Source organism: Gambusia affinis, linkage group LG13 (genome assembly GCF_019740435.1).
Source record: "Gambusia affinis linkage group LG13, SWU_Gaff_1.0, whole genome shotgun sequence".
NCBI classification, from domain to species: Eukaryota; Metazoa; Chordata; class Actinopteri; order Cyprinodontiformes; family Poeciliidae; genus Gambusia; species Gambusia affinis.
In genome coordinates this window covers 15,406,685-15,426,337 of record NC_057880.1, presented here as the reverse complement: position 1 = coordinate 15,426,337, position 19,653 = coordinate 15,406,685, and the positions used below count along the sequence as shown (strand labels likewise).

Genomic DNA, 19,653 nt, shown 5'->3' with positions numbered 1-19,653 from the left:
TTTTGATAACTCATGTTGCATTGTTTCCCACCCCAGTTTTCCTCCTCCTCACACTTTGATTTGAATCCAGATTGTGGGAGTACAAAAATATCCAAACACTCATGGGAAGAGCAACCTCAGAACAGAATCATAAAGTACTTATTGTACTGAACAACCTTCAAATAGACACAGTTGAAAACAGAATATTCTTTTTCTATATTGAAAATGTATTTCTTAATATTTTCAACCAGTTCAAAATAAGGCAACAATTAAAACTAATTTTACAAGTAATTCTGGGCAAAAGCATAGATTTTTATAGTCTTTGACTGCACATTGCATAATGTTTAACAAATAGAAAACCTGTAATTGTTTTGCACTTAATTGATGTGTTGATGATCCCCTAAGAAGCAGTAACCAATTTTGACCACTATGTGGCAGAGTAGAGCAAACCCCTCTTGAATTTGGGACACAGGAGAAGGAAAACATAAGGGAAATCCCAAATGAAGTATCATTTTAGCATATGTTAACACAACCTTTAAATCATAAAACCTGTGACAGATGGCCTAAGGTGAAACTGCAGAAGAACTTCAGTTTGCATGTCCTGAGTTTTAAAAGAAGTTCTCAAGGTGAGAAGGAATTAAAGCAGTCTAGGAACACAACCAGCACACTTTCCACTGATTCCATGGTTTTCATAGAAATCCTACACACTGTTTGAAGGGTTAAATGTGTTGTGTAATTTCATTTGGCTTTGGCAGAGCTGAAAGCAGCCAGTAGAAGCCCTGCCTCAGCAGTTTAGCCTGCCCAATAAAGCAGCAGGCTTCGTACCACTGGGACAGTCAGACAACCGCAGCCAGAGACAAGCCCATGCCATTCCGTCCAGGAGCCGGAGACACGGAGACATCCCACATCTGTGTGTGCACGTACTGAAAACAACGGAAAGAAAACATATCATGTTCAGATTACCATAAACATGAGTATGCAAGGGGCAAACCCTCAAGATGAGATACGGCCATCATCTCTAAGTTCAGGGCTGTTGGGCCCTGATCCAACACCCACTCTCAGGAACACAGGAAATGACATTTCCTACGTTTTGCAGGACACAGAGGGAAAGACAGAGAGAGGTTGACGGAGACAGCTTAGAGGGGAGAGCGAGTGAGAGAGTAGGAGTTTCTAAGTGGGAACAGAGCCTTTTCTGTTTCATATTACAGAGAAAAGGGGAGAAAGAGGAGAGGAGTTAATGGTGGGTAAGGGCTCTGGTGGTTTGTGCAGCCAGCCTCTGTTTTGAATGTAGCTGCTTTTGAAAGTGCTGTGCAGTTGTCTGGGTTTATGGATTCGCTGACTGTGGAAAATGTACTTCTCTATAGTGGTCCTTGTCCTGACTAAGACTCTGGTCACAGGTAAGTTTACTTTGTTTGCAGCAATGAAGCTCAGCAGAATTGAAAGAAGGGGCGAAACCAAGTAGCAATTAGTGCACACAACATGTAAAACAGATTATTTTGTTTACTTTTAGTATGAATACCTTATTTTTACGAAAGATGCACAGGAAAAAAACTTGCTTGTGCTTAACTGGTTTTTTTTTTTTTTGCATGCATTTAAAGTGATTCTTGTACGTGCTAGACTTATGTTTCTCTTGGTTTTTGACAATAAATCAAGACAATCAAAATCACATGTATATTTCACACAGATTGATAAAGTCTGCATGACTTGACCCAGCGTTTTTAAATTGACTGGGCCACCTCTTGGCCCAGTCAAGAGGTTAAAATGTGGGACACATGGAAAGGTAATTCTTATTTAGCAAAATGTTTTAGACTTAAGAAAGTTTTGGTTTCTATGATTAATTTCACATTTTGTGCTAAAGTTGACGAGTCAGGTTTTTCCAGAAGCTTGAACTTGAACTAATATGTCCTAGAAACGTTTTCTGCTTATGATGTTGTATTATATAATGCTGGACCTAACCTGGGGCAGATTCCCAACTGACATTAGAGGAACAACAACAAAAAAGCAGCAGCAGATGTTCCAGGTCATCCCACCTGCTGGGATTGGGTTTTGCTGCACAGAAGATCAATGTTTCCCACCTGTAGCAAATCTTTGCCTGTCTAATCACACTTATCGACTCATATTCTGTGTGACTCTGCTTCCATCAGAAGAAAACAAAAGTAAGCAGGGGGGAAAAAAAATTACAGTTGTGCAGAACGTCTGATTTGTTTATTTCCCTCTTGGCTAGAATTGCCAAATTCCCTTCTGGTGATGGAAGACACATAAAAGCAGAGCCAGTCATACTTTATGCTTTTGACAGCATAAATCCTACAAGCCACCGTGGGTGTGTGTACAAGCTTAGTTTGTGTAAATGCTACAATTAGCTGTAACTGTCAGAGAATACATTGTTATAAAAAATGATCTCAGACCATTCCAAGGGAGGCACATTTTCAACTCCTGTAATTAACTAATTAAAAAAAGCAAGAAAGAGTCATGCAAGCTGAGTTGTTCAGTGACTGTCTGACATACTATGGCAAAGGAGTGTGTTTTTGAACACTGTAATTTTTTTTATTCAGACTTTAAGAAAAAAAACATCAATTTAAGTGATACATGAGGAAACCATTTATTTTTAAACTCAACTTCAATTAAATTTCTCCATAATTTCTCTAGAAGATCTTTTAAAGTTTTTCTTTGGTCTTCTCATTTTGAGAGAGCAATAAGAGTAATTTTGTTCTCTTCTCAAGTTACTTATTGACACTGTTTTCATTTCTTGTAATTTCTTGCAAATAAAAATATTAATAGTGTGCTGTGCATTTGTATTCAGCTCCCTCTTTATTCTGAAATAAAATTCTTAAAGGTTTGTTTGTAAACATTAGTGAACAAACAGCACAATGAAGACCTAGGAACTCTGGGATAAAGTGGTGGAAGTGGAGAAGTTATCAGGAGAGTGAGGCTACAACACAACATCCTCAAAATATACATTTTTGGCTGACAATCTTCACAAGATGGATGCGGTTAAGTACAGGAAAATCCTGAAAAAGTAAACTGTTGGAGGCTGCAGAAGACTTTAAACTGCGGCAGAAGTTCATCTTCCAGAATATTAAATAATCTAAAACATGCAGCCAAAGATGCAGTAGATTAGATTACATATTCAAACGCTGAAATGGCCCAGGCAAAGTCCAGGCCTTCATCCTATTACAATCTGTGGCAAGACTTGAAAAGATATTTTCCAGACGTTTTCTATCAAGTCTGTCTTAGTTTGGGCTACCTTTTTAAGAAGCATGGCCAAAAATGTAAGTCCCTTGCTGTTAAATATTGTGGACTTGTAGCTGCAATTGCTTTAAAAGCTGTTTCTACAAACTAATATTTTGGTGCGGAAGAATAAAAATACACTCATATTTCTGAATTTTTACTTAGATATTTTATAAACCAACAATAATTTTCCTGTTGTATGCTGTTAGTGTTACAAGCATTGAATGAAGTGTTTATGTGAACTCTACTCTGTTTTTTACCAACAGAGGTATGCCACACCCTGAACGTGACGGTCACCCCTCGACCTTTGGTCTTAGTCGCAGAGAGAGACAACTTGACTTTGTCCTGTCTGGTGTCTGAAAAAAAGTGGAACAACAGTGTCCTCATTCTCCGCTGGTTTTACTTGCCTTTGACTTCTCCGACTCTCGGGCCTCCTCCTTTATCGACCACTTCTCCAACTGCACTCCAACCCTCCCAGTTTCTGATTGTAAGGATAGGGATCAAGAAGATACAGCAGTATGGGAACTACAGCCGTCGCTTCCCGCAGCCAAGGTTTCATTTATTTAACGATGCAGGGGGAGAAGTGTACCGGTTGCTCATCATCAACATCACAGGGACGGATCAGGGCTTTTATAGCTGTAGAGTTCAGGAGATCCGAAAATACAAAAACACATGGAGAGCCTCGTCCAATGGCTCCAGCACCACACAGCTGACAGGTAACTGAAAAATACATTTCAGCCTCTTTTTCCTCTTTGGCTAAAACTTGGTTTGCATAGAAAAGAAAAAGAGAAACTTACAATAGAATAGAATAGAATCTGAAAGATAAATGTGACTGCTTGGAAACCAGGTTCTTAAAACTTCTTACTCTATAACAGAGTAGAAGGCCAAAATAGCATAATGTTGGGAAAAATAGGCACATTTATTTAAAAAATGCAGATCAGTACTGAGTATCTTAAGCTTATGTATCAAAATCTTTATTTAATTGACAATAATCGATTAGATACATTTACAGTTAATTGTATTGTAAATTGTGGCTTCTTTTCTTTTATAGGGTTTATAGGGTTTTTTTTTTTGTAAATACATGAAAGAAAATGTGACATTTTTACATATATTCATCATACCTTGATAATTTCTTGCCACTCTATGCCTATGTCAGTAGATAACTCTCATGATGTCCATAAAAGGAGACAGCATAAAGACACCATAAACCTAAAAAAAAAAAAAAAGGTTTTTATTTAAAAGCTATTTATGGACTTTTGACCTTTTTTGGGTTTCCACTGAACAGATATTCAGTCCAGAAGAGAAAGATTTAAGTTCCACCAACAACAATCTTTCTGTGTGATACACATACTGTGGAAAAAAACAAGTGAAGCAATTTTAATCAGAGTTTCTGACAGAAAAGTATCATAAAATATTATAGAGATAAGTGTTGCCCATATTTATGGTGTAGTGCTCAGATGACACTACATGTTCCATTATCAGGATGTTTCACACAGCAATATTAATGATGACACACAGACTCTAACTTGTTTTCTGTGAAAATAATCAATGGCTTTTTTGTAAATAGCTCCACAATGCAAACCCAAGGACACTTCAAACATTTATTAAATAGTCTTTAGGTAAACTACTTTTAGAACTGCATGGTGGTGTCGTTAGTAGTGCTGCTGCCTTTCAGCTAAAAAGTTTCTGGTACAAATCCCAGCCTGGGAGGAGGGAGGTTAGATGTTCTCCCCATGTATGGTTTCCTCCAACAGTCTAAAAACATGACTGTCAGGTTAGATGGTCTGTAAATTGCCATTAGATATGTGTTTGTATGCATGTTGTTTGTTCTGTGTGTTTCTCTGTTGCCGTGTGATAGACTGGCGATCTGTCAAGTGTGTACCCTGCCTCTTGTACATTTACTGCTGAAGTTAGACTCAAGCTGCCCTGCAACCCTTTTACTTTTTGTGTGTTTGGAGTTGATTTAAGATGACATAAGTCCACTTTGGTCCTGACCCCTTTTGGACTAGTTCTGAGCTTCAGGCTCTTGGCTGCAACTGATCTGGGTTTATCCTTAATAAAGATCCCAAGAGAGTCATTTACTGCATGTAAAATTTGATCTCACTTCAAAAATCCTTCCTTGCAGAATCATAAGTTTTGTAATTCTCTCCTGGCATTGATTAAACCAAATCTTGTGGTTTACATGACAAGTTAAGATGCATATGTCTAATTGGGTATTTCTGGATGTATGAGTAACAAATCAGTGCTACATTCCTGTCCAATCAGGGTTCCCTCACTTTTCCTCTCATGTAGAAGGAAGCCAATCCTCCTGATCTACTGACCCCAGTTGTCAACAGCTCAAACTGTATGCTTCCTTTTTAGTGTAGAAAAGAAACCATTTAGAGAAACTTTTAAATAAAGTTAGGGGTTAGTTTTGGTAGATAAACACTTGATTAAAAGCTTCTGTTTGTTATTGGAACAGTTTTAATTAGCATAAAGAAATAATAATTTAATTCAGTCAGTCACTGAGTTTCTTCTCTTTCACTATCATTTATGTGATCACTGAATTTTAAGCAGTACGGGAACAATTTACAAAACTACCTTTGGCATTTCCAAAGAATTATCACTGAGGCCAACAGCTCGGTTCATTTTTGAGAATTTCATGTTAAAAAAATACAAAAATAAATTAAGTGGAAAAAAGCCAAGAAACGCAATGTTTCCAAATAACTTTGTCATTTTTTAGACTAAACAGATTGTTAACTGTAATTCAGACAGCAGGACAAGTTATTTCACATTCCTACATACATTAATAGAGAAAGTGTCCTGCCCTTCAACAAATCGCAGAAAGCAAAGGGGGATTTCTCCTATGTGTATCCTGAAAGAATTTGTTTAGAACTGGATGCATCCTGTTGGGGCATATTCTTCTATTCTATCAATACAAAACTGTCCCATGTTTTTTTTTTTTCCAGAAAGAGCAAGAAAAACTAAGTGTTTTTCATGTAGCTGCAGGAAGAATTAGACTTGAGTATGAACCCAGTTCTCAGGCATTCCCATCCCAAAATAATGATCTCACACAGCCAACAGTATAACTCTATGTATGAATATGAGGGGGAAAAGGTAATGGTGCTTAACTGGCAATGTTCTTAAACTCAAATGATGTCAGCATTCTGGGATAACTGCACTTTTAAGTCACCAAGACTCAGTGAAATATTCCTGGAGAATTAAGTTTTAGCTGCTTCAGCCATGGTCAAAATCCCCCCACAGAGATTAAATAGACACTGAAGGATTAAATGAGGTCATTTTAAAAGCACATAACAGTAAATAATTCTCCACAAGACTTTGACTGAGATCATGACGGGATCATCAGATTTATGATACAAAAGTAGAACTGTTTTTGGAAATCTTATTCTTAAACATTGTGCAGTTGCTAAATGCATATCGAGTGAAGTCCATTTTTGTACACAGTCAGGAAAACTCAAAATGTGAAAGTGCTACAGATTCAATCACATTAAATGTGACTTTAATGCCATTAAAGTCATATTTTTAAAAATATTAATCCAGGCATCATTTTGTGGTTTGTACCTGATGAAAAGCACAGCTACATTTTCATGCAGCTATATATAGTTGACTTTACACTGTTTGGTTCCTAAGGTTCTCATACCGTTTGGACTTTTGCACATTTTTTGTAATGCTCAGAACAGAGGACCCAAAATTTCAGCCAGACACAAAATGGAAAAGCAAATGGTTTATTGATAATCCAGGTATAGGACAGGCGACCACCAGCCCAGGAACCTCTGAGGGCAGAGAACCAGGTTAGTGGCGAACTGGGGAAGGTTCCTGGTTCTTCAGGGAAGTGGTGGTGAGCAGTCATCCCAGGGCTTGGTTGTAGAGAACAGAACACCTCTGCAAGATGGAGACTGATCCAGAGGTTGAACACTGGTAGCAGGTTATGAGCTTATGGTCAAGGGACAGAAACAGGTCAGGCACATCCAGGGGCGAGGAAGGAGGCAGAGGTCGAGAGGCAAGAGTTGGGTCCAGAAATCAGAAGCCAGTGAAGTGTCCGACATGGGCTAGGCAAGGAAATCCAGGAGACAAGAAACGTGGTTGTGGTTAGGCAAACCACGTTTGAGTTTCTTTCAAAAATCTGGCACCATCTGCTTGCCTGAGAGCTGACTATAACGGCTGGTGAACAGGCGGATGACATGAGCCTGATTGTGCTGCAGGGCAGCAGCATGCAGGTGAACCAGATGAGCTTGATTGGAGAGGTGAAGGCTGAGGAGAAAAACAAAGCAGGCAGAGGGGCCAGAATCATGACATTTTTTCATCTTATATCTACAAACCTCTGGATTTTTTATTGCAGTTTTGTGTGCCCAGTACATATAGCCACACAAAATTAGACCAATTAGACCAATGCACAGTAGTAATGAATGTAAAAGTTAAAAGAACATCATAGATAGCAAGTGTAACCATCCTTTGTTGTTGTTAGGTGCAAGCTTTTTGGAGTATGTTTGTTTGAACTAGAGACTGATATTCATGTCATTTAGTCTTTTAAAAAAGATCCAGCTTTTAGATTGGATGATAAATGTCTTGCCGCTCTTTCTAACTCAATTTATGGCTGGACTTTTACTAGGCTGTGGTGACATGAATGTGTTACAATCTTAAAGATTTCGTTGTAGCTTTGGCAGTATGTTTGCTCACCCATATTTGTCTTGTGGCAAACCAAAAAATTATTCTCTTAATAGTAGTTATCTACTACTCTCCTCTTCCACAAAGGCAAGATTTGTGGAGTTCAAGGGGTATGAAAGCTTTTGCAAGGCGCCGCACAGTTTGCTTATATTTTTTTACTAGAAAAGCATAAAGGTTCAGGTCAGACAGAGCCATATGACAACGCCCTGCCCTATATTCAGGGCAAGCTTAGGAAGCCACGCAACCTCAGGCATCCCAGAGATGCAATGACCACAGACCCAGGAAACACAAGAGCTGATATTATAAGGGTAAACAATGAGGGGAATAAAAAGATGTAATCCAGGGAACCCCTTAGTTTCCAGTTTTCAACCTTCACTCAACACTTAAAGTTATGAATTATTCATATCCCAAATATTCTGCCAAACAAGACAAATGTTTGCTTTACTACTTCCCCAATTAAGCCAATTAAACCAAACGTTTGAGTGCTGTCTGCTGCTTTTTGTATCAACGGGCTGAGTCGCTCTGAGCACTGGCTTTAGATTTACAACACTTTCCACATCTTCACTTTTCCTCTCTGGATGAGTGCAGATGAGCCAACAGCTGCAACATGTTCATTCTGGGCTGTATATATATGTTTTAGCATAAACGTGGCGCCATTTGGTGTACAGTCAGCATTTTGCAGACACATCTGTATAACATATGTACATATAGCAGCTCCTGACAGCCAATCTGACCCCTGACCCTCAGACTACGTGAGTTAAAAACAACCATTTCTCAACTTGAGTCTTTATTCTATCAGCTGAACACTCAAAGTTCAGACTCAAGAGGTTATTCATATGTATGTCCATTTATCCCCAAAAGGTTATTTGGGACTGGACAAGTGGGGTACAGATTATGCTACAGCAATACATTAAAAAATGTTACTTTCATGGATCTTTTTGCTATAGGTTTTACCAAGAAAAAGAATCTTTATAACAACATCAATAGTGTAAGATGATTTTGAAGTTTCTACATCTAACTCTTTAAAAATAAAAAGAGTAAATTTGCTGTGCAAATGTTAAATAGTTAAAATAATTATTTTTCTTTTCCCTTTTTTTTAATAACGTAGCTTTTCATGCCACATACTTGTACATGACAGAAATTTGTCAGTTTTCAAGTTCAGTCAATACAGTTTGCAAACAAGTTTTTAAGAAGAAAATCCCAACCACATCATTCCTCACAAAGAACATAAAACAATATGCAACTTTACTTGCAGAAAACAAAACAGAGAAAGCTATTAGATGGCAAACAAAGCAGATTTGATTTTGAATGAAATCTAGTGGTCTGGAAACAGATCTGACCAGGGTGGACCCCGCCTCTAGCCCAATGTCCAGAGTTATATATATATATATGCACAGACGGCTGGATGGATGGCTGGGTGGTTGGATGGATGGATGGTTGGATGGACGGACGGACGGACGGACGGACAGTTGGATGGATGGATGGATGGACGGACGGACGGACGGACGGATGGATGGATGGAAATGATTGTGAAGTTACTCTGATTTAATGCTGAAAATCTTTTATGTGTATCAACAAAACAACTGTGAAGTGACAGTCAAAAGCGAATACACAGAATAAAAGAAAAGCTCCTCATTTTTATCCGAGAGCAGCTGCCCAGTGAGGCCTGCAGCTTTGTGGATGTCCCCACTGTGGGTTTGGCCGATGCTTTTGAGCATTTTTTTTTTTTTTCTTCACAGCAGTGGTTTGGATATTTCCATAAACCACTGAGGTTGTCTGCTCCATTGGGTCAGTGCCCACAGACATCAGCAATTTATAAAGATAGACTTGGAAATTTTATGTTCTTTAAGTGCTGTGTTCTGCCGACTTACTGCAACATGTTTGTTTCTACAGTGCACTTTACTCCTGAGGATGGCAGCAGTGAGGGGCTCTGGGTTTTATTTGCAGGTAATGTCTTAAGTCTCTAGATCTTCATATAACCTTTAATCATGAATAACCTTGAAAATATTTTTTTGTCTCTGAATCAGATGTGTATTTGTGTGTCGTGTTGATCTGCTCACTGGGCCTGCTGTCCATCTTTTTGTTCTCCCTCGTTTTAACATGCCAGTACTTCCACAGGAGACACAGATTGAAAGGTAAATCCACACATTTTTCCTTACAATATCTAGTATGTAAAAAAGTGAAGTGTCACCTGGAGTTCTTACAACAAATTATTACATTCACAATAATCTTTCTTCTGATTTCTCCACAGCCAGTTATCTTTTCGTCAAATGTCCAGAAAGCAGGTACTACATTGTTCATTAAGACACAAAACATTTTGACAAATCAGAATGGTAAACAAAATAAGCATTTTAATGTTTGGTTCAATCATAAATATCTCTTATATATCATACTTCTGAAGTGTCATAATTAGGTCATTCCTTTTGTATATCTTTTCAGTTGTCATCCTGTCTTTCCATCAAAACAAAGTCTATAGGTTGCTTGAGGAACAATATGCTTAAAGGATTTTTAATAGAAGTCAGGAGGACTGAAGCATTTGTAAAAGATATTTTGTCACCAAGTTATTTTCTAAGCCTAATTAAGCAGATGATTTTTGTTCTCTTTCCTGTGCAAGTCTCAATCTTACACATTTTTTACCAAGTTAGCAAAATAAAATTGCATTAGGTAATGTGACATTTCGGTTTTCAGACCTTTTTTATTATTATTTCACTACTACAGCATCTCCATGAAGTCGGGAAAACATGTAACTGCAATACTGTTGCTGAATACTGCTATGAAAAATTTTAAATCTATATCAAGAGAGGGAAAATCTATCTAATGGGTTATGAAATAATAGGAGAAAACAGGGTAGATCAGTACATAGCTTTAAGACAAGAAAACAAAAGGCTAAAACATACACTTTTTATAGGGAAATTACTTTTTATAGGGAAATTACTGGTGATCTTTGGTTCTTCTGTTCTTTGCAGTTCTGGAGAGACTGTTACCAGCTCCAGCAGCTGCTCCAATTCTCCCCCAAGATCACGAAGAAAAGAGACGAGACAGCAGGTTGACAGAGGACCAAAAGTGACACCATCTGAAGAGCCACTGTTTCAGCCACCCATCAGAGGTATAAGATTGTGTTTTAACTCTTAGAAGTAACCACATATGCCTTCAGCACTCAGCCTATTTACTTGTAGATCTTGTTGAAAAGCCATTATTTCAATGTGGATAAAAGTAACATTATTAGAAGTGAACTTCTCCAGCTCTGAATGAAAAAGAAAACTAGGTTCAGTTTCTCTTCTCTTTCTTGCGGTTAGATTTCATGTCTCATTCCTAACATGTGTGGATGTATTTAAAAGTCCCAAAGAGGTCAAAGCCCACAAAAAAAGATATCGCCAGCTAAGAGCAGACATTAAATCTACGCCGAAAGACTAAATCATGGTCTTGTTTCACTTCTAAGCAACATCTTGCTTGAGTTAGACGTTGACTTCAAAACACACAGTGACATTTGTGGATTCAAATCTCCAGGCTGTTGTTTTTCACACAATTAAGTTTCTCACAATCTTTTCTTGCAGTGCCTGTCGCAGCAAAGAGACCTCAGAAGCCCAGAAGGTTGAAGACTCAGCCGAGGAGATCTGCTACAGTAAGTCCTCTGTCTGCTTACTGGATGCCATAAACACGGGCAGTGCTTTTTTTATGCATTTTTAATTTTTTTTAAAAGATGCATTTCCTTTTATTTTGTTCTTCAAGAGCATATTTGTTATTGAAATACGCACAAGAGGGAATATGTTTCACGACCGCGTGATTGTCTACCAGAGTTTATTGCCGTCGCTTCATTCAGTTATGAGCTTGATAATTCTATTTAGCATTATTGCTTCAGAAACTCAATTATTTACTTAGAGTGCTTCATTGGTTTAATATCCACAATGGAAGCCTCAAACGAGTACATTCAGAGGAAAACTAACTCAAATTCAGGACCACCAGTGTCTCTACTTGTGCTGTACTTGAGATTTTGCTGTGAAAAGAATGGTTAGAGTAAGCATTCACATGCGGATCAGATTAGTGCAATTAGAAAGATCTGAGGTTGCTGAATAGGACTCCTTTGGCAGCAAATGTTTTCAAGTAAACTGAATGTTCCCAAAGCTCCTGCAAAAACAGTGAACGCATAGTTTCTGCAGCTGATGAGATGCTTAGCGGGAGAATGCTGAACTGACTACGTTTCTCATTTGCGTTATCTGCCAGCTAAATTCCTCTCTTGTTTTTCTGTTCCTCCTCTAGTCCCGAGTTTCACAAGAAGACAGCCTGACATACGCAGAGCTGGAGTTAGTCCGACCGCGGCAGGAGCCACGAGTCTCCCCCAGCCCTGACGCCACGCCCTCCAGCTCCGACACTGTGTATGCTCAGATCCTCTTCCAGGAAGAAAAGCTATAGACCTGGCAGCTCAGCACCTCCTGGTGAGGGAAGAGGTCCAGTTCTCCACCCAAAACTGAACTAAGCAGCATCTAAAGGAACATATTTATAAACTATGGGCATGATATTTAGCTGTTTTTGATGAAAGACGCCACGTTTGAGGGTAAGTGAATGGTTTGGAGTGTGCTCTGCGCAGGTCAAGTCCTGCACATCTATTTTATTGGAGTCCTTTGCTTATTGACGTGGTAACTGGCCAGTGAATCTGTTGTTTATAGCCCAGATTTACTGTCAACTATTGTTTATAAGCCTATGAGACTGTGTCTAGATTTTTTACCGCAGCATCATGTCACTTTAACAATCAGCTTTTTAAGCAAACTCATTATTACTGTATTAAAACTCAATATTATTATATGCTGTGGTCTGAAGTCTTTAATTTAGAAAAGTGCAGAGTGAAATAATAGAAATATACACGGCAAACCTCAGTGACAATATTGTGTAGCCACCTTTTGTTTCTACAATGCCAAAACATTACACTGGATTAGGTGAATAAAATTCCAGCATTACATTCCTATGCATCTGATAAAATAACAAATAATTATTTGGGGAATGTCAAAATATTCTTCCGGATGACTTTTAGATTTGCCTCTGCTGGACCACCTGAATAGCATAATTAGGTCATTAAGGCTCTGGATAACTGATCTACACAAGGAGGAGGTAATTAAGCCATTTCATTCCAGTGTTTTGTACCTGTGGCACATCTAAAAACTGCAGGACAGCGGCCCTCAAGGACTGGAGTTTGACACGTGTGATCTACAGGGTTGAAATGGCTCCAACTTACGAAAGTCCAATCTATTTTGTCACAAAAATATATGATTTCCAGGTCAAGAACGAAGTTATTGAAAATATTGCCCACGGCTGCTGTTTTGGCTTTTTAAGAGTAGAATTCTTCTAGTTAGATTTGTGCAATATAGTGTAAGCACCCATATGCTGCAGGCTTAGGTAGCCTGAAAATATGGTGCTTGAATATGGTAATTCAATCATTTTATTGCACTTTCCCCCGATATGCATAATCTGTGCGTTAATATTACAATTATGAAAAATTTGCAATATATTGTGCAGCACTACTTTCATTTCCTCACATTTAGAAATTGCTGGAAATTATTAGAAATTACTGCATTTGTTACTCTGCCAAAGATAACTATGATTAGACATTTTTTCTTTGTGGAAAACAAAGAAATTGGCAACGTTCATTAGAGCATAAAGGACTTTTATCTGTTTTTTTTTACCTGATTCATGACACAAAAAGCAAAAGACCCTCCTCCTGGGTCATTCTTTTGATAAATCTTTATTAAAATGTCAGAAATGAGTCCAATCTGTGTGTAAAACTGACGTTTTAAATCCAGAAAGCAGTACAAACAGGGAAGGTGAAGTGTGCAAGGCAGTTTGTGAAGGTCAGTGTGAAGAATGGAATGAAGATGGAGGTGCCTCCAAAAAGAGAATGATGCACATCTACACTCCTTTCATAGCGAGAGGGAGAGAGACAGAGAGACCATCATCCCCCACGGTTCACACTGAACCCGCTAATGACTACATTTATTCAAATTAGACTAATTGTAATCATGGTTAATAATTAGCTTTACAGTGCATTATAATTGGGTTAGGCTACAAGATGGTTCTGCCTAGGTGCAATAATTTATTTGATTTAATTATTCTGAGGAACCCAGTGGTTTGACATCTCATATCATAAAACCAGCCGTGTAGAGAGAATGGAGATGGCTGTTGTCTTTAGAGAAGGTCAACGCTGGCTCTCTGGGAAAATTATGAGGACTATTTTCCACTCTATTAAGCCACTCCACTTAGCACAATTAGCCACACACACAAAGGTTAAAGAGAGGGACCCAGTCCTTTATGATAGAGGAGTGGTGCATTTGCTTGAGAGTCACAACAACAAACGTAACACAAGCAGGACTCCAGTGTTTCCACAATCCAGCATGAGTACTTGTTTACTGCCTTTTATGTGATAAACTGTCACAAAGTAACAGATAAGATGTGGAAGGAAAACTCATACGTAGTTTTCATTTCTTTTAAAACAAAAACCTGAAAAGTATGACATATATTTGTATCCAGGTCTAGAATTACCATGAGCAGATGATGGATTGAGTAGAGATGTGTGAGATGTTCAAAGCTTTGGATATCGCACTACAACCTGACCTAGTTTTAAACTATTTGCACAACTCTATCTCTGACCTGTCTGCTGTGTTACATTAGGAATCGACTTTCAAGCTGCCTACTTTTAATTGGCTGAGATTCAAAGCAGGACTTTGTGGTCAGTCCCTCAGCGATGGATCTAAAGAGACATATTTGTCTTTGGGAAACCATAAACATGCAAAGAATCTGCGACAAGCATAAAGCATCCCTCAACAAGACCCAAACACATTTTAAATCCCCCCACATCCAAAATTCCACACCAAGAATGACGATCCGAGGAAACAGTTAAATTCTCCTAAGTACCGCATTATAAAGCAAAGTAAAAACACATTGTGAAAACAAAACCCAGTTCCTGTCTGACAAACATTCTGCACGCCACAAACATTCACCACAGAAAACATCTTGTAGTGTAACATGCAAACATGTGTGCATTGCTTTTCATTATCCTGAAAAATGACCCAATATTTATTTCATAATATATTATTTTATACCAGTAATTATTCACTATAAAACCACTTAAACACACCATGTTGTCTGTATTCACACACATCCCCTTCTACAATTTAAAAATGAAATTGTAGAAGTCAATCAAATTTTATTTTAAATAAACTTTAACTACAGACCTTGGTCACTTGTCTTGATCGACCAAAGCTTTATTTTATTTATTACACATACTTTTTTGTTTATTAAAGCAAACATTTGCCAGTATCCCTCTGGTTTCACTTGTAAGAAGTTTCAACAACCTGACACTAATGTTCTTCACAAGAGAGGCGTAAGAAATGATTTCACAAAATGTCTGTTCATGATTTTATTTATATTCACTAGGATCCATCATTTACACAGCAAAATACATAATTAAATATGCTTATAAGTGGAAAATATTGTTTTAACTTGATGTGTACTACTATATCTACAAGACAGCAGATGTGAAACAGTTTCTCCTGCTCAGTCAGTGTCACACCTGAGAGTTTTTCTGTCACATTCTTTCCTCATGGAGCATCATGGTACTCAGGCATTTCCACAGTAACAATCGCTCAGTCGCAGACCCAGGTGAAGACTCGGCCCCAAGCGTCTCCAGCCAGCAGGGTCGCATGAGTCCTGCACAAATGAGGGTAGGCATGCTGTGAAGCATCCAGTGGAAGCAAATTTGACAAGATTCTTATCATTAAAAAATACATTCAATAAAGATTTTACTATTCAGGGGAAATAAATAGATGTTGGTTTCTTCTATATTAAAACCTATAAAAACAAATATCCAGGTTTTCGCCCAGCCAAATAAGATCATGGGTATTTTAATCTAAAAAAAAACATCTGACAATTATTTTATCATGTTTTAAAATGCCTGTCTCATGTCCAACCACAAACAAACTTATTGATTAAATTAAAATAACTGTAGAGAAAAATCAGGATTATTAGTAATAGTGGGCTTTAGTGTGGATCACAGTGATTAAACAGAGAAAAATGCAAAATGCAATCATTTCCACTGCTGAGAGTTGGTGCGTAGTGTCTGTACCTGGACATAGCCAGGGCGGTGATGGCGGGGCTATCGTTGGAGCGCCGTTGTGACACACTCTGACCTCTGCTCAGCTCCCGACATAACACCAGGCATCTCCTCCAGCTTTCCCCCCGGCCCGAGGCGCTCCCTGCAGATCCATCAAGATAGCAGATCCACTTACTCCAAAATAACCAGTGAGCTTAACGTTGTGGCACCCAGCGGTCCTCACAAAACAATTAAACTGTACATTAACGCATGTCCATCTGCAGTCAGCGGGCAGTAAAAGGGAGAAAATTCCCTCAAATATAAAAGCTTCAGGGTTACGTAAAGACTTTTCTCAAAGTAATTGGAAAGCATAATACTCCTATGAGGTGACGTGAGGCTGTAACCAACGTATGCTAAATTGGATCTGGGTATTATTGCTTTCTAAATTATACAAACACACACACACACACACGCATACGGGCACGTCAGCAGAATTATTCATCAGCGTTTACTGCCTCTATGCTTAATAACTTTATAACAACATAATTCTTGCTAGCCATAATGCTAGCGAGGGGTAGGGTGAGCACTAGGAGCGCTCGTCTGGAAAAGACAGAGTCTAGCGCTGAGTTAAGCAGTTAGACGCCATCATAACAATTTATTTCATTAAAGTGAGAATGACCCTTTTTTCAACAGTTGCATATGAGTTGGTTTCAGAGTTTTCTTACAGTCAACCGCATACATTTGTACTGTTATAAATAAAACACACACACTCATATCTTATAGCACTGTCAGTAACATTACCGTCTCTCTCTATCTGGTCCCGCCCTGGGGACATGGGCTCTTCTGGAGGGCCAGGTAATTGTGTTCTGGTGTACTCTGTCCTCCATATCTGTATGAGAGACACATAACGAGTGGCAAAATTATAGACATAATTCAACATAATAACAAGCACGCTCACACTTGAACACATCCACCTCACACTACCAGTGTAATGATTTGGTAAGGGTAGCGTTTGCGTGTGCATGTTGTGCACGTGGCACGGACACACACACACACTCTCCAAGCAAAGCACAATTCAGATTTTGCTGCTTTGGTTGCAAGGAGGCGGCATGTGGTAATATTAATCCTGAGTAAAAACACTCAGCCGACACGCGCCACTTTTATGTTGTCATTAATAACTTCAGTGGACATTCAAGCAGGGATATGTGAGGATAATATCAAAGTAATGACTACATGGCAGAACAGTGGAAAGTAGAGCACATAAAAACTGTGCAAAGAGAAATGAGTCTGACTTACTGTACACAGTGCTCTGCAAAAGAATTTATACCTGTTGAACCATTCCTAATTTTGTCATATTTTGTCAACAAACCTTAATATTTTTATTGGGATAGAAAAATTATACCTATTTTCACATCTTTTAGAAATAAAACCCTAAAAAAGTATGACATACATTTGTATTCAGCCCCCACTGAGCCTCCAACAACTTTTGTTTTTGGATTTTCATGAATGTACCCTCATTCATCTTTCCTTCAAGTTCCTGTTCTTGTGGGAAATAAAGCATTCCTACAACATGATGCTGCCACCTCCATGTTTTAATAAAGGGAAGAACTGGTCAGGACACTTTCTATGTGTAAGCAGAACAGTCAGTCTTCCATAAAGGCCATATTTTTAAACGCACAGCTAATAGTTGATTTACTAACATAATACTGTTTTATAACCTAAACTTTGCTTAAAGGTTCTCTGCAACTTTATCTTTGACCTTCATGATGCATTTTACTTATATATATATAAACATGCATGAGTTATAAATAGTTTTGCTAGATACTATGCCTAAATAGAGAGAACTTACCCGAATAATGCCATCTGTACAGCCTGTGACAATAACATTCCTGGAATCCCACTCATGTTGCTGTGTGAAGCTGACACACAGGATGTCTGCCTGAGGCCCGGAGGAAGTTCCTGTGGAAGCCAGCAGCTGGCCCTTCATGGTCCACAGGTAAAGCAGAGGACCCACACAGGACACAATCTCACCCTTGGACAAAGTAGAAAGGTGTTGACGTTCAAACGTGCGCACACAGGAGTGTACAAAACAAGCAAAACACAAAGAGGATATGCCCACTGTCAGCAGTGAGGATCCTCCCTTCCTTACGCTGTGGGCTAATTTCATGGTCGTAAAAAGAAAATACAGAGAGAAAATGGACTTACAGTGAGATCATTGATAGCCAGAGCAGAAATGCTGCCTGCGTGTCCTGCTAACTGGGTGACATAACTTAGCTCCTCCAAATCCCAGAGGATGCAAGTGAGGTCACGGGAGCCGCTCACTATCAAGCTGTGGCCCTCAGACACAGCCAGGCACGTCACTGCGTCTGTGTGACCGTATAAGGGCTGCGAAACACAGGAGAGTCAGAGAGAAGCACTGCTACGTAGCTAGAGTGAATACACTAGCAGACAGACTCACCTGTCTGAGTTTCATGTGAGAAGGTTTGTCCTTACTGACAGCCACTTCCCACACACACACAACAGAGCTGCTTCCTGCAGTGATGACGGTGGTCATGTTGGGGCAGGCGGCACACAACGTCTCCCCCCAGTCACACAAACTCTCACTCACTGCAAAGTGCTGGAAATAATCATTTATCTGTATAAATATTTTTCCTCATAATTCAAGCATGAAGAGAAGCAGGAGAAAATTATGTAATAGTCATTTTGTTCAGATCACAAAATATTATTTTGGTAATAAATTGGATTTCTATGTTTTAGGCCTTTTTTAAGTGCTCAATTATTATTATCGTTTTTATCCTTTTATAGTCAACTAATCTTGTAATTTTATTACTTGATAAGGCAAGGACCAATACAAACAAAGCCAATAAAATAAATAGGAACAATTAAAAAAAATCCCAAAGCTATTGAGAACAAATATCACAGAAATAAAATGTGCACAAGGTGTGTAAAGGCTCACATTGGCAAATATTGTCAATTAGAAGAATTTCAATAGTTCTGAAATACAGTATCTGTTGACTTTATTGAGTTCACAGGAGGATGAAAAAGATAGATAAATTATCTCTATGTAGAGGTTTACAAAATTGTTTTAGCTCCATTAACAAAGCTTAATCATGTCCAACCTCTGAAGCCAATTGAAAAAAAAACCAACTTGCTTTATCTTAATTTAATTGAAGCAATTACAAGAGCTTGCAAGTAAGACATAAAATGCATCACCTAACTTGTGCCAGCGTACGGTACATACTTTCTCTGTGGCATAGTTTCCAAAAGCGCAGCTGTTGTCTGGAAATCCCCAGCTGAAGAAGCAGCCAGATGGAGGCGACATGAGTAACCGGTTCTTCTCCACGACCAAAACTTCTTTTTCATGACATAATATTTGACCCACCGGACCTCTTGGTAGCTCTGCAATAAAATTCAGAACTACTTCATAAGTAAAAGCAAAAGGATTTGAAATTACAAAAGAAAATCTGTCACTGCCTAGCATGAATACCATAAAGATATGGAGTAAGGCTGTATGTAAAAAGGTATTTGGCTTGTATTTGGCGAGTATCGGTGAACACATCAGGCCAAATAAAACTAATAGCTCTTCAAAGCCTCACATTAAAGAGTTCAGTAGGTCCATAAACTTGCAAAGAATTTCATTGAACTGACCAGAAAAAACTGGGCAATTAAAACAGCTTTTCCCAGTTTACAAGCAGCAGAGCTAT

At 38.6% G+C, this 19,653-nt stretch overlaps 2 protein-coding genes across 2 annotated transcripts in view; one reads left to right on the top strand and one right to left on the bottom strand.

The window, feature by feature from the left end:
• The first annotated feature begins 1,177 nt into the window (after nucleotides 1-1,177).
• On the top strand, nucleotides 1,178-12,672 carry vstm4a (V-set and transmembrane domain containing 4a). Its single transcript, XM_044136790.1, has 8 exons — nucleotides 1,178-1,376; nucleotides 3,474-3,923; nucleotides 9,766-9,819; nucleotides 9,900-10,007; nucleotides 10,124-10,157; nucleotides 10,839-10,978; nucleotides 11,427-11,494; nucleotides 12,130-12,672. Exons 1-8 carry the CDS (start codon nucleotides 1,328-1,330, stop codon nucleotides 12,280-12,282), a joined length of 1,056 nt encoding a protein of 351 aa, XP_043992725.1. The 5' UTR covers nucleotides 1,178-1,327; the 3' UTR covers nucleotides 12,283-12,672.
• A 2,591-nt stretch (nucleotides 12,673-15,263) lies between these two features.
• wdfy4 (WDFY family member 4) overlaps nucleotides 15,264-19,653 on the bottom strand; it is a 50,407-nt gene continuing 46,017 nt past the window's right edge. Inside the window, exons 59-65 of the mRNA XM_044136534.1 lie at nucleotides 19,191-19,348; nucleotides 18,408-18,566; nucleotides 18,155-18,334; nucleotides 17,799-17,981; nucleotides 16,751-16,838; nucleotides 15,983-16,112; nucleotides 15,264-15,567 (exon numbers count right to left, since the gene is read on the bottom strand). Coding sequence (XP_043992469.1) covers nucleotides 15,504-15,567; nucleotides 15,983-16,112; nucleotides 16,751-16,838; nucleotides 17,799-17,981; nucleotides 18,155-18,334; nucleotides 18,408-18,566; nucleotides 19,191-19,348 — 962 coding nt within the window. The 3' untranslated portion in view covers nucleotides 15,264-15,503. The remainder of the gene's footprint in view (nucleotides 15,568-15,982; nucleotides 16,113-16,750; nucleotides 16,839-17,798; nucleotides 17,982-18,154; nucleotides 18,335-18,407; nucleotides 18,567-19,190; nucleotides 19,349-19,653) is intronic.

What these genes read in the sequence shown, in the direction of transcription:
- vstm4a (XM_044136790.1), top strand. Translation starts at nt 1,328, where the DNA reads ATGTACTTCTCTATAGTGGTCCTTGTCCTGACTAAGACTCTGGTCACA. An exon ending in GACTAAGACTCTGGTCACAG is followed by an intron (nt 1,377 to 3,473) that starts GTAAGTTTACTT and finishes TTTTACCAACAG; the next exon opens with AGGTATGCCACACCCTGAAC. An exon ending in GCTCTGGGTTTTATTTGCAG is followed by an intron (nt 9,820 to 9,899) that starts GTAATGTCTTAA and finishes TCTCTGAATCAG; the next exon opens with ATGTGTATTTGTGTGTCGTG.